General features: G+C 39.3%; 1 protein-coding gene across 4 annotated transcripts in view; it reads right to left on the bottom strand.

The window, feature by feature from the left end:
• LOC132850712 (protein kinase C-binding protein NELL1-like) overlaps window positions 1-15272 on the bottom strand; it is a 154851-nt gene that overhangs the window by 8965 nt on the left and 130614 nt on the right. For 3 of the 4 annotated variants that reach the window (XM_060877391.1, XM_060877385.1, XM_060877378.1), the window contains 2 exons: window positions 9994-10089; window positions 3322-3462 (listed from right to left, as the gene is read on the bottom strand). In XM_060877391.1, coding sequence (XP_060733374.1) covers window positions 3322-3462; window positions 9994-10089 — 237 coding nt within the window. The remainder of the gene's footprint in view (window positions 1-3321; window positions 3463-9993; window positions 10090-15272) is intronic. The other variant, XM_060877396.1, reaches the window with a different exon arrangement.

Raw genomic sequence — 15272 nt, forward strand, 5'->3', positions numbered from 1 at the left:
ATAATGACTTCTGATAATAAATATAAAAGATGAAACATACGGACGTCAGAAATTATAAACATTTACTGAACACATGATGTTTATATGGATATTTTAATGGTAGATGAGTGACAGTTCTCAGTGACACGCAACAACTGATGCAAGGCACCAATCCGAGCGCAGGCTTTGTTAAAGCCCTCCTTCATCTCTGAGAATTTAAAGTCCAGAGTTTAACCTTCATACAGACCTATCTTTTTTTTATTTAAGACTATGGCACATTGATCGTGTACTGAAATGCGCATCGTGCCTCGAAGAGAAAACACTCTTCTAGTATTTATCACTCCAAACAGCGCTAAAGCATCTGTCACCCAGCACAGCCCAAAGAGTAATAAATAAATAATGCGTTGTGTCTGACGAGCTGCAAAATGCATAACACTACTTTTTCACGCAGTACAGAAATACAGAGGAGACAGTTCAGCTGTTTAGAGAGCTGAGACAAAGAACAAGAAACAGGGAGGCTTTTAGGCATTTAAAGAGAAACAAGAAGAAAAAAGGACAGGAACAAAGAAACGAAAGCTGTTGTCTTCGCCTCTGGTCAGCAGGAACACAAGAGCTGTACATCAAGCACAGAACCTGAATCATACTGTACACATTCTCACAATGTTTAATGTGCTATATGTTTACAGCTGCTATGAGATGTTTAATGTGCTATATGTTTAAAGCTGCTATGAGATATTTAATGTGCTATACAAATAAATGTAATTGAATAGAAATTGTCTTCTTAAGTCAAGAATGAAGGACTTCATAAAAAAACAAAACAAAAACAAAAAACACACAGATGCTTAATAATTTATAGAACATCTGTCTTATGAATAAAATGTGTGGCTGTTGCTGCTGATGTGTGTATGGCGTGTTAGCATGAGTGTAAGTAATTATCCATTGCGCCATGTACAAGTCTGTTAGTGTGTGTTTGTGTGTGTTGTGTAGTGAGGACAAAGTCCCAACACTTCACTTATTAATCAGCAGTATTTTTTGTACTGTTTTAGTTTTTTTTTTTTCATTTATGTAAATGAGCCTCAATAAAAGGTTTATTCAGGAACTAACATTTGGGACACTAGCTGAGAGACTGGATCAGGGAATTGTCCGTGGCTGGTGAGTCAGTGGGTTTGGGGTTTCAGCAAAGTAGCGAGTTCCTGAGAGGAGCTGAGGGTCTCAGGAGTCATGAAAGATTAAGAGAAATCCGTGCACTAACCCAGATTGTATAAAAAACAAAACAAAAAGCTGCGAGTTTTAAGGGCCTTGCTCAAGAACCCATCAGTGGCAGCTTGGTGGTGCTTGGGCTTGAACCCATGACAGTCTAATTCTTTATTATCCAACAATAATTCAATCATCGCATTTACAATGAAAGTTTTACATTTTAGGCAAAATTACAGCTTTTTGTGTTAAACGTGCAGCATGCACAAACACCTAAACAGGTCTAGCATCATTTGGAGCAGAGCTTTGGGTTATTGTCCTAGTGTGGAATGAATTTATCGCCGATCCAGCGCCATCTCCACGCTATGGTATGACGTCGCATGATGGAGAGATGATCCAGGGCCGGCCCTGCGCATAGGCAGAATAGGCAAATGCTAAGGGTGCCGCCCACCACTAGGGGTGCCCGTGCGGCCAAATTATTATTTTTATTAATATATATATTTTTTTTATATTAATATATATGTATATATATTTTATTACCTGAGAAGTATTTTATTTATATATTTATTATATATATTTTATTGCTGTAAGAAAGGCAAGGAAAGCAAGGTCTCCGTAATATAGTTTTTTTTATATAGTTTGTGTGTGTTTCCAAAATATTTTCAAAATAAAGAAAAACAGGACAAAGCTGTGCAGTTTGTTTCTGTGTAAGTTTATGAACAAAATGATCGGAACACATTTGTCTGTGATTCCAGGGGCACCAGGTGAAATCTTGCCTAGGGCAGCAAATTGGCCAGGGCCGGCCCTGAGATGATCTTCAGTGTTCAACATCTCTTTCACCAGCACCATCACACCCCCTCCACAATATGTGAAATATGGAGTCAAGTTCTCCTCCAGCATCTTTTCGTTTCTTCTGCAGGTCAGAAATTGTCTTCTCTGCAATCCAAAAACCCGAATCCTCCTCCAGTCAACGTCTGTTCTGTTCTTCTTTTGTTTTTTGTTCGAACATTTCCTTTCACTGCATCCTAGAGTTGCCTAATCACTGCTGAAGATCAGACTGGTGTTCTGTGAGACGTTTGTTTCTTAAGTGAGAAGAAACTCTGACGGTTGTGCACCAGGAATTGTTCTGCAGCGACTCTTGATGGGTTTCCCAGACCACCAGAAACCAGATGTCCTATTAGACACATTCTACAGTGTACCTGGACCTGTTGCCATTTTATAAAGCCATAATGTTCAGGAGCTGAACACCAGTGTATCAGCATTATGAGCAAACACGTGTGTGTGTTCCAACATGTCGTGTAGTCACACATGGCGCATCTCTTATTCGTCCCCTCTCCTTCATCAGTGCCGGTTTGTGGTCACAGCAGCGCTCTGGCTGGATATTTTCGGGTTTTGGACTGTACTCCAAGCACAAAAATGCTAATTACGGAAGGCGAAAGCGGAACTAACGTTCCTGTGAACGTGTCAGAGCACAAGGAAAACAAAAAGGAGGAGAGAAATGTGAAAGAGGGAAGAAACGAAGGAGACAAACCATAAGAGAAAGAACAATAAAGAGAAGGAAAGGGAGACGGTGAAAAAGGAAATAATGAGAAACGTAATGATGAATACAGAGTTGAGTTAACATTGGGATAGAGAGATGAGTGAATAGAATGTGGGAGCAATGGAGTGATGGTGAAGGAGAAGAGTTTTTGGATGTACGTAACAATGTTTATTTGTACATCTAAGGACACATCAACCGAGAAAACGATGAAGAAATAGAGTGATAAAACAACAGAGATGCTGAGAACAAAAAAAGAGAGTAGGGCAAGGGAAAGAAAGAAGATGGCTAGATGAGAAGAAAGAGGGAGTAAAGACAGAGAAATGAAGAGTTGGGAGGTTGGGAGTGAGAGAAAGAGACAGCACGATTATGTAATCAAGTGATGGACTGATAGAGAGATAAGGAAAGATAGGGAGGAGAGAGGGGAAAGTAGATAGAAATCCACTGATTGATGTGATGGACAGATAAGAGAGAGATGAAGTAGCTCATGGAGTGATAGCAAAGAGGGAAAGTACAAAGAGATAAAAGGGGTGAAAGAAAAGTGAAGGAAAGCAAGAAGAACCAGGATGAGGGATTAAATGACAGGAAGTGATGATATAAGCGTGACCCACCCACGCAGGAGCTGCCGTCGGGCAGGTGAGAGCCGTCGTCATGGTAACCGCTCCGACACTGGCAGTGGTACCATCCGGGAAGATTGGCACATAGGGAGCGTGTGTGGCACTGAGCAAAACCTTCTACACACTCGTCAACATCTACACACACACACACACACACACACACACAGAGTGAGAGAGAGAGTGAGAGAGAGAGAGAGAGAGAGAGAGAGAGAGAGAGAGAGAGAGAGAGAGAGAGAAAGCGAGAGAAAGCGAGAGAAAGAGAGAGGGAGAGAGTGAGAGAGAGAGAGAGTGTATATTATGCTGTGGGGAGCATATAACATTTTGTAATAATGCAGCTGAAGACCAGGTAAAACAGTGACAACACACACACACAAAACAAGCTAAAATAGTAACACACGCATACGCACACTTGCATACACACACACACACGCACTTACACACACACAAAACAAGCTAGAACAGTGACAACACACACACAAAAAAAACAGCTAAAACAGTAACACACACACACACAAAACAAGCTAAGACAGTAACAACAGACATGCGCGCACTCACACTGCATGCTAAAACAATGACAACACACACACACACACACACAGGTTTAGTGTGTGATTAATCCCACACTGCAGTAATAAAGTGTTTATTTTGTCTTTAGTTCAGAGGGAGACAGTAAAAGTAATTTTGTTGTCATTTGGATTGCGCTTCTCTGAGCCACTGCTGTGATTTGTGGTGTGATTTGTTTCCTGTCTCGTTTTCCTTTTTTTTTGACGCCACGGCAATTAAGACAGACTCGTGTGCTAATGAAGGTCCGTCACAGCAGATAATTAGCTTCCAGCGCTGATTTCAGAGTGCTGCTCTTACTGTCATCATTTACAGTGGAGCTTCAGAATCGGTGCGATTTCCAGAGAAGAGAAGATGCTTACTGCACTTCTTCTTCCTGTCACAGTCCTAAAGGACGCAGACGGAAATATAACAACAAAGCCGAGTGCTGAATGCTGTGTGACTTAACAACCAGGAAGATGCTAATGATAAGTAGCACTATTTATTAACACTCTGTATACAATAGAATAAAAAATATGAAGTTTAAAATGGTTTTGTTACAGATCCACTAAATGACCTCCATTTTTAAAACGTCATTTTTGGTTGTTTCTTCCTTTCTTTTAGCACTACCAAATTTATTTATTCATTCATTCATTCATTCATTCATTCATTCATTCATTCCTGCAGCAGTTCTACACTGTAACTTTTTTATGCTCAAAAATTATGTTTTTAATTTTTATTTTTGTTTTGTTACATCTTTTAAACATTAGAACATTTCTTTTTGATTTGAAACTCCTGGAGAATCCTTATTCATTTTAATATTTAATAAAGACAATATCTAAAAAAATTTGTATACGGAAATAAATCGTTCGAATTTAATTCATTTGGTGCAACCATCATAGTCGGAATCAGTTACCGAAGGCCACGGTGTTAAAATACACTAAAATCTGAGTATATATTTTTTTCTCCTTTTTTTCTTAGGTATAAGTGCATAGCTAACATCTGTAACATCTGTACTAAAAACTCAACTACTGTAATTCACCTTCTCACCTTCTAAATTCAGTGTGCTGCTGCACTGCTACATATCTGTACCGGCGGTAAAGTGAGTCAAACGTTCTAATTCCTCTTTTCAGTAGTTGTTTAGTAGTCATTTCGTGTCCTAGCTCTCTGTGTGCATGACCTTTAATGGAGTTTTCGAGGATCGGTTAAATGTAAATGAGCCGTGTCAGAACTTGCGCGGTGCAGTGCGGCTGAGCTACGTACAGTACGTGTGCGAGAACAAGAAAAATCAGCGTTGCTAAAAAGATTTATTTATATATTTATTTTTTATAGATGACATAAACTAATGATGTTTCAGTGTTTTACAGCTCTGTATAAATACCCTAAATTATCCCTTTTTAAAGGTGATATTTAAAATACACTCATTCAATCGACGTCATTGTGGTAACTGATCCGCAGGATGATCGGCTTCGTTATCATACTGACGTTTATAAGCATTCTTAAAAGGAGCGATTAAAAATGAAATTCATAACTAAGTCTACAAAACATATGCAAACACTAGTAGTGCTGAATATATATATATATATATATATATATATATATATATATATATATATATATATATATAGAGAGAGAGAGAGAGAGAGAGAGAGAGAGAGAGAGAGAAAGAGAGAGATTAAAAGACAATAAGGTCTCTTGGCAGGAGGCTAACAGATGAAGTGTGTAAACTCCATTTGCTATCAGACACTTCATAGCGTGCACAAAGACACAAATCTGCTGCTTTCATCCCAGCAGAGAGACAGATGGAGATCCTGCCTCACTTGCAGAATGTGCATTTACACACTGAAGGGCTTCATGTGTCTCTGAAACTCCGCCAACACGCCGGCAGGGAGGAAGCTCATTACCGACGTGACGTTTTTCATTTGCAGCGTACAAGCAGCAACCAGGTCTTTTTTCTTTTTTTTTTACCCCTTTCGAAAAGTGCGGTTCTCTCACTAGGATGTAATCGAGTGTGTACGATCCTCCACATCACACACACAGAGCCACACACAGACACACACACAGACACACCAGCTGTGAGATTATGAAAAATTACTGAGAGGATTAATGTGTTTTTAGGCCGAGGGACTAGAACACGATGATGACAAGAATTAAGGCATCTGCTGGAAATGGAGAGAGAGACTACACAAAACGCTACACAACAATCCAACAGAGTAAAAACAGCAAAACCTTACTGAACTTTAATTATAAAGAATAACAACAACGACAAAAAAAAAGCGTGCCAATCAGGTCTTCATTCTATGGGGTGGGGATATTTGTGCTGTATTGTGTCATTGGGCTAATAATCTGTGAATGAATTTTAGTTGCTAACCTCTATCAGCCAATCGGCTTACAGTATTTGATTCCAATTTATTTCTATAGCGCATTTTAACAATTCCCACTGTCTCAAAGCAGCTTTACAGAAGTATGGAAACAAGAGAGAGAAAAAACAAATAATAATAACAAAAATGAATAAATAAATAAAAATAAAAATAACAATGAATATATATATATATATACAATTAAAGTTTAAAATTCATTTAAAAATATTATGAAAAATATCCCTAATGAGCAAGCCGGAGGAGACGGCAAGGAAACTCTCCCTGAGAGGATATGAGGAAGAAACCTTGCGAGTGACACTGGACAGGAAATGATGTAAATGTAACAAAATGCCCTCACTTTCACAGTGTTTGCTCTGATCCGGTCATTACACCTGCTGTTGTGTACATTCAGACTTTTAGCACAAAACACTAGTAACCACTACTGAAGAAGCCTGAGAGGGAAACCTTTAATAAAAAACATCCCATAATGTGAGAACTTCTATCTGTTCTAATCTCCTCATCAGACCCAATGAAAGCGCTGACCTGTGGAGCTTCTGGAAACCATGGCAACAGACGAAGTCAAACAGAGTTCCACTTTCGACCACCAAATGTGTGAAGTCAGATATAAAGCAGTGCAAAACCTGCCTTCAGGATTCAGAGATAAAGAAGTGTGTAATAACAACACACAACATGTGACTTGCACAGGCAACAACAAAACAATACACAACATGTGACTTACACAGACAACAACAAAATACACAACATGTGTCTTACACAGAAGACAAATCACCACAACACGTGACTTACAAAGGTGACAAAACAACTCTACATGTGACTTACACAGGCGACAACAAAACACACAACACGTGACTTACACAGGCAACAACAAAACAACACACAACACGTGACTTACTGTCACGGAACCGCCAGGTTCTTCCCTCACACAACAAACCAGATCCTCATCACCTGGCACCCGTCATTACCACAATGCTAAAAAAGACGCTCACACACACCTTGTCCAGTCTCGTACACGCTAGCTGCTCTTGCATGCTGTGTCTACTAACTCGACTCTTTATCTATCTTTACCCAGTAGGATCCAAGTTCTTCGTCCTCCCAAGAAGCTTATCCGAGTGTGCCTGCTTCCAGTCATCCCATATGTGTGGTGGAGCCTCGTCTGCACCGTTTTGCCATTGCTAACTTTATTCTTCCACCGTTTATCAATAAACACTGTCCTTTTACATTACCTCTGTCTCCGTGGTCTTCTGTCTGTGACACTTACACAGGCAACAACAAAACAATACACAACATGTGACTTGCACAGGCAACAACAAAACAATACACGTGACTTGCACAGGCGACAACAAAACAATACAGAACACATGACTTGCACAGGCGACAACAAAACAATACACAACACGTGACTTGCACAGGCAACAACAAAACAATACACAACACCTGACTTGCACAGGCGACAACAAAACAATACACAACACGTGACTTGCACAGGCGACAACAAAACAATACAAAACATGTGTCTACACAGAAGACAAAACAACACAACACGTGACTTACAAAGGTGACAAAACAACTCTACATGTGACTTACACAGGCGCCAACAAAACACACAACATGCGACTTACAGAGATAACAACGAAACACACAACATGCGACTTACACAGAAGACAAAACAACACGTGACTTACACAGACGACAACAAAACAACACACAACACGTGATGACAACAAAACACACAACACGTGACTTACACAGATGACAACAAAACAACACACAACATGTGACTTACACAGACGACAATAAAAACAACACACAATTACTAACAGTATAACAACAATTTGTATTGTGTTTGATGCAACACATCTGATTAAATTGTGACATTCTACAAAAGCCCCAAAACAAAGGAATCAGAGAATAAAATTCTGCTGTGATTCTGCTGTGAACTTACTGATGCATAAAGCAAGAGTTTTTTTTTTTGTCTTTAATTCTCACTGTATTCAGAGCTGAAAGACTTTGCTGTCAGAAAAAGAACTAATCCTTTAATGTGCATCAGGATCAATGGAGGTGGCAGAAAACCAGGAGCCAAACACTTAGACAAACCAAAAGCACAAAAAACTGCCAGTGTTACTGATGTAGCAAATGACTTGGTTCAAAGGAGGTTTTCAGAGAGTGTCACAGGTAAAGCTACACAGAAACAGAAAACACAAGACCAAAGAGAACAAACACAACACAAAACCATTGATTGACATCAACAAATCAGACGACATCAACTCAACATTAATGAAGCAGAATGATAACAACAGATTAGCATTAGAAAAGACCTTGGAGCTGCTAAAGACCTGCACAGGAGAAGAAGCGTCTTCCAAAGACAAACTAAAGAGAACGAGGCACACGGCCACAGTTAGACTGGCACATGATCACAGCTCCCGTCGTCTCGTCGACACGCAACAGCAGCTAAAGCTCTAGCACTAACCAGACACTGACACAGCTGTTTAACGTTGACGGGTTTCTCTCGCTGCTAAAAAAGTTCTCTGATTAAAGACAGCTTCCTGAATCCCTTCATAACTCATGTAGTGTGTGAACTTGTTTATAAATTAATATGTAAACCGACATATTTTAAATCTGAGGTCTCTGATCTCTAAGGCTCTATGTACAGCACAGTCTGGGAGAGATCCACTGGAGGATGGAACTGATATGGAAGTAGCTAAGGAGCTAACTAGCTAGCTAGTGTCTGGAGTAAGAAGCTTTAGACTAACCCATGTTAAGTTGCTAGCATGCTATTACTAGCTATGATAACAACAGCCTGTTGAATTAAAAGCTAATTGCTGCTCAGGATGATCATGTTGCATAATAAGCATAATAAGCTCATTTTCCAGACGCTGTATTTAGGTGCGTCATAAACACCAGAATGTTACCCTGCTTCCAGTCATGTAAAAGTTATAGCAACATTTTTTTAACAATGTTTTTTGGTTACATTGTATGCCCAACTCATTAGATCACTCTATCCATAAGGCCACCACTTTCCTTTGCAGAAATCTGTGGTGAAATGATACAAAATCCAGTTCACAGATGAAACATCCTCTTGAAGTCAGGATTATTACAGACCCGTCACAGCCGGCGCTTGACATATTGCCCTCAAAACGCAAAATCCCCTCCTACTGCTCTGACGTACTTATTAATAATCCCAATATGTCTACCACCGCTACTCTTTAATTTCTAATCCCATCACGTTTACTTCTGTTACTCTTTAATACCATTATATCTACCGGTTACTCTTTAATTACTAATCAGATCATGTCTACCACTGTTAGTCTCTTATTACTAATCCTGTCTACCACTGTTACTCTAATTACTAATCCCATCATCATGTCTACTGCTGTTAGTCACTTATTACTAATCCCATGTCTGCCGCTGTTACTTTAACAGCGGCAGACATGGGATTAGTAATAAGTAACTAATTACTAATCCCATACTATATAGAGCAGTTACTGTATGTGGACACATTTTTTAAATCTAGCTTATTTCCTCCCATCATGTCTACATATGCTAGCTAAGGATAACAGCTAGCAAGCATTTTAGAGTTACAGAAAGCAGATTATTACAATTTCCTGAGCGGAAAATTTCACATTTTAGATATATAATATATAAATACTTAAATATCCTGGGTGAGGTATACATGATCAACGAAGCCCAAATGATAAGGTATGTAAATGTAATAATAAGAAGAGTAATGTAAAGAGGACATGTTTACCTGTCTCACAGAGGCGGCCAGTGAAGCCTGAAGGACACACACACGTGTTTGGAGACGCACAAGTTCCTCCGTTGAGACAGACGTCCTTACAAACCGCTGCAGAGAGGAGATACAAGGAGGTCAGTCTGGAGTTGCTTCAGCAGAAGCGTTAAGAGAAAGGAAAGACACAACTACACAGACATGATGACCCAACATTCATGTAATTTAGATTTGTCATCTCAAAGCAGGAATGTGTCACTGTGAGCAGGAACAGCAAGAAACATTTCATCAGCCAACATCTGTTCTGTGAAACCTCCATTATGCTCCTTTTTTAAATGATGAATGTTTTCTCTTCATGTTGAATATTTTCCCCATCATTTAACCCCAAAATTCACTTCCTCCTGTCTTTTCTTTCATCTGTCTTGATGTGGGGGTGTGGCCAAAAAGCAAAAAAAAAGAACTAAATAAAATCTGAAATAATGTTTGGGTTTATAATTGTTATAATTAAGCAGCACAATTAAGCTTGTTAGGGCCTGAGCACCGAATGGTGCGAAGCCCTATTGTTTTTGCTCGGGAGTATTATTATTATTTTTTTGTCCCACACATTGGCCAATTGGGGTCCCTTAACATGCTCGAAAACTCTTGAAATTTGGCACACACGTCAGAGTCGTACGACGCCAGGCTCGGGCAAAGGCTGGAATACGATCGCATCGATGTGCCTATTGTGAATCTCCGACATAGCGCCACCAACAGGCGCCAGGAAGTGTGTCAGTCACAACAGTTGCATGTGGTGAACTTTTAAATACTCCTCCTAGGGAATTCATGCGATTGACATCAAACGTGGTGAACATGATGCCGAGACATTGCACTTGCTAAATTGCGAAGGGATTTTTGATATCTCGAACGGTGTTGCCATGGCGAGGCGACTAATTATGGCGAATTCAGAGAAACAGAAAGTGTCTAATATCTAAAGCAAAAAATGTCTTATTGAGATGACACGCAGTGTCTATGTTCGGCCAAGGATTCCGATCGCATCGATGTGCTTATTGTGAGTCCCGGGTATAGCGCCACCAACAGGCCCCAGGAAGTGTGTCAGTCACAAAGGTGGATTTTTTGTCAGCTGCATGCAGTAAACTTTTAAATACTCCTCCTAGGGGATTCATGCAATTGAGACCAGACTTGGCCACCATGACGCAGAGATACAGTATTGCAGATTGCGAAGGGATTTTTGATATCTCAAACACTGTTGCCATGGCATCATGTCAAAGTTTACTTTTATTTCAGGCATATTTAAGCTTTTGGCGTGCTTAGATTAACTTGAAATTTGACACATACATCACATTTGTCGGCTGTTAAGTGTGGACAAAAAGGTCAGACAAAGGTGTGTAAGTGGCTCACTAGCGCTCCCATTTGTCTAAAATGTGGGGTTTCATTTACCTACAGTCCCCAAATGGGTCAGTAACAACATAAAATAGTCCACTGATATTTACCCACTTGATGCACTTGCCTACCGTGCATTGTTTTCTGGAAGGCACCGTATAGCGATAAAAAAAGCGTGCGAAGGCCTGACATCGCTGCTTGCAGCTATATTTTATTTTTACTCTTTTTGTCACAGAAGTGCATTTCTTGTCTATGTCCACAAACGTTGATGGGGGAAAAACTGAGTAAAACAATCATCTATTTCCTTAGGTAATAAATAAAGTTCCTTAAACTGTAATAATGAGTAAACATGAGTGAAACAGAAAGCTCAAACAGAGCAAACGCTGCAGTAACAAAACCGACTGGGGCAGGATTCAAACACTAAAAAACCGAACAATAAACAATGCTCTCCAGAATTATTAACACACTCAGTTTAAAACAAAAAAAAAACAAGAATTCATGCACACAACAGGAAACAACTGATTACTTAAGAAAACCTTTCAAACATGTTTTACTAAAAAGAAACATCATTCGTGAATAAAATGCTTCATTACATGAAATGAATCAAATAAAAAAAATAAGCCCATACTTTAGAAACCTGTGATTTGTAGGAAAAAACAACAAAAAAAAACATGAAACAATTCACATTTAAATAAAACATCTGTATGGTTCAACTTGAATCTTATCATCACTTCTTGTAGTGAATGAATGGTGCCAATAATTATAGACACACATTTATACATCTAAATAAATCCTGACTGAACAGAAACGATATGAATTTCTAGAAAGGATCAGCAGGCAGGATGAGGAAGGAGCTTTGATAGACGTGTGTGTGTACATTTTCAAAATTTAGTGTCATTGGAGGACATGAAGTGATGAAATCATGCCTTACATTGTGTGTGTGTGCGCGTGCGCGCAGTGTGAAGTGTTTACTCTTCAGAGAAATGTTTAGAAATGATTCAATCTGCAGGAAATTACAGCGTTTGAACTGTACACAGCTACACACAAGCGCCCAGTTATTGAGTGCGGAGAGACTGTAGGATTTAACACTGAGGCCTGATGGGAAATCACTCGGCGCGTCATCGCAGTGCAGAATGGTGTAATGAGGAAATTATCTAAAGTCTTTTTACTCTCTTTCTTTCCCTGATTAAAAAGTGAATACTGTGATTATTGTGTGACAAATTGCTGCAGAACTGACAGAGCCATTTTTTTACCACCGATTTTCCACATGCTGGCGTCCAGACAATGACGGTGCAAATCGAATGGGGGTGGGGTGGGGGTGGGGAAAGGACAATGGATAAAGATGTCAAGGAGAAGGAAGACGTATGGGACACAAAAGGGAAGTTCTACGGAGTAAGAGCTGCAGGAGGATCTGTCCTTTATATACCCTGGCTGCATGTGAGCCTTACATTGTGTTTATATCAGAGTCTGATCTGCTGATTGGATGAAGAGTCCGATGCTCTAATCACTACACTACTATTTATTAGAAAGCTTCTTTTTATAAACTCAAACTATTCTGCTTTTCCTTTGTTTCCTTTTATTTATGTATTTATTTTTTGTTATAATTAATTTGCATAATCACAAGGTTTTTGCATTCATAATCACAATGCATTGGGTGTATATGGTCTTTTCCTGATGATGATGATTGTATTAATATAGCCTTTCTTCACGTTTGCACATCTCATTTAAGGTTTTATTATACTTTTTCCATCCTCACAGACAGTATCGAGTCAACCAAAGGTGAAAGTGTGGAGAAGCGGATCATTACAGCGTATTAAACAGAGCACAACGACATAGATGATGACTGAAAACATTCAAATCACACATCACAGTCCGGTGTGTGACGAGCACAAATGACTAACAGCCTGAAAGGGATCAGAGTTAGAGACAAACAAAGGAGGAGTTGCCAAAAATAATGGATGAGCTCCATATCAAGTGACTGCTCAGGCATTTTAAATCGGATAGATGAGCAGGAATCTGAGCAGATTTATAGTCAGGCTGGAGAAAATGCTCTTTTATTTCCTTAAATAAATAAAACTGGGCTCATATACTGACAATCACCCTAACCTTTTATAAGCATTACCGAATCTTGCAATATTATTACTACTCCTACTTCTAATAATCACAACATTACTCTTACTAGTAGTACGAATAATACTATATCTACTACTGCTAATATTACTACTACTACTCATATGGTGTAAACTACTATTCGAAATATTATTACATTAGGGTTTCAATATTAAAGGTGGGGTCTCCGTTGTTTGAGAAATGTCGGGACAAGAAACAAAACAAAAATCAAAACAAATGTGTAGCCAATGAGCAGAAATGGGCGTGTCTTGTCAATATGGGCAGAGAGTGTTCAGTGCGCATGTGTGATATTAGCAGGAAGTGGTTTTAACATTGACATGGAGGATAAAAACAAAGAAAGAAATGAAGAAGTAGGACCCGTGTTAATATAGGATCAGCTTTCCAGCGCTGGAGAGAACTGAAGGAGCGGGAAGTTGGCTGCATATTCACAGATTGGAGTTTCCCGAGTCAATAACTCCTGAGCTAAACGCTGTTACTACACAAATAACACCTCTTTTCTATCATAGTAATGTAGAGAGGCAGCTACAACCGCGTTTTGCTAGTCACAGCGTTTAGCTCAGGAGTTATTGACTCGGGAAACTCCAATCTGTGAATATGCGGCCAACTTTACTTAAGAAGCCGAGGTCGCTTTTTCCTTCTCGATAGGTGAGTAACGTTGGTTTTGCTTTGTTTCACAGAACTAATATATGCCGTCCTTTGCATGATTATGCTTGTGTGTCATTTTTGCTTGTTTGTTTATCTGCAATCGTATTGTTCTTCCCTTCAGCTAAGTTAGGGTTAGGTTAGATTATCAAATAGGCCACGCCTGCCCGATGACGCAATATGTGTTACACTGTTCTGAAATCCCTGGAAATAAGTGCATCCCTATCTGAAATGTCTTAGAAGGTAAATACATACAAATTTAGAATCCCACAACACCAGCATTCTAAATAAAACAGAGCAAAAACACAAAAACAACAACAAAAAAACTGCTGGTGTAAGGTATGAAGTAGCAGTTATTACTAATTCACAGTAACAGTGGCAGCCTGCCCTTATGCCTTATCTTCTGACTCTTTATTTTAGTGCTGCTGATATGCGTAAACCTCAGGCATGTAATAATATCTCTCTCTCTCTCTCTCTCTCTCTCTCTCTTTATTTCTCTCCTTCAGTGAATAAGGAAGCTTCCGTCATCTTCAAACTTCCGTCATCATTAAAATCCCTCACAAGTATCTTGAAGATTCTTCAGCACATTCTATACGGTTTGCCTTTGCATTATACAGTCAATCAGGTTGTCCTTATTTTAACGAAGCAAAGGCTGTTAGTCTCATTAATTAATGACTGACTCGGTCACCTTACTGAACTATTCAGTGGCCTCAATTTGGAGCCTGAGTTTTTCTGTGGTAATAAACTGCACCCACTGAAATTAACTACAATTACCACAGAACAAATTTAGCTGTAGGTCGCGTTGAGAAACGTCTCACTGCAACATCTGCAGCCTCCAATCAAGTCTGATTAAGCTGCTTTCTAATCTATCAGCTGTTCCTCTGCTGAATCGTTATAAGCCTGTTCATTGGTGTTCTGCCATTTGGATGGGAAACTCCTTAATTATTTGTTTTCCACTCATTCCATACCTACAAATTGTAATTTCACATTTCAGAGGGAAAAAGGTCTGACATGGTTTATTTTTGTTTCATTATTTTATATCACTAAAAGCTGCCATTTTAACAGGGGTGTGTAGACTTTTTATCCATCGTACATGGATCTGGAGTACTTGTACAATAAGAATATTACTGGAGCTCTGATTGGAACTG

Source organism: Tachysurus vachellii, chromosome 1 (assembly GCF_030014155.1).
Source record: "Tachysurus vachellii isolate PV-2020 chromosome 1, HZAU_Pvac_v1, whole genome shotgun sequence".
NCBI lineage: Eukaryota > Metazoa > Chordata > Actinopteri > Siluriformes > Bagridae > Tachysurus > Tachysurus vachellii.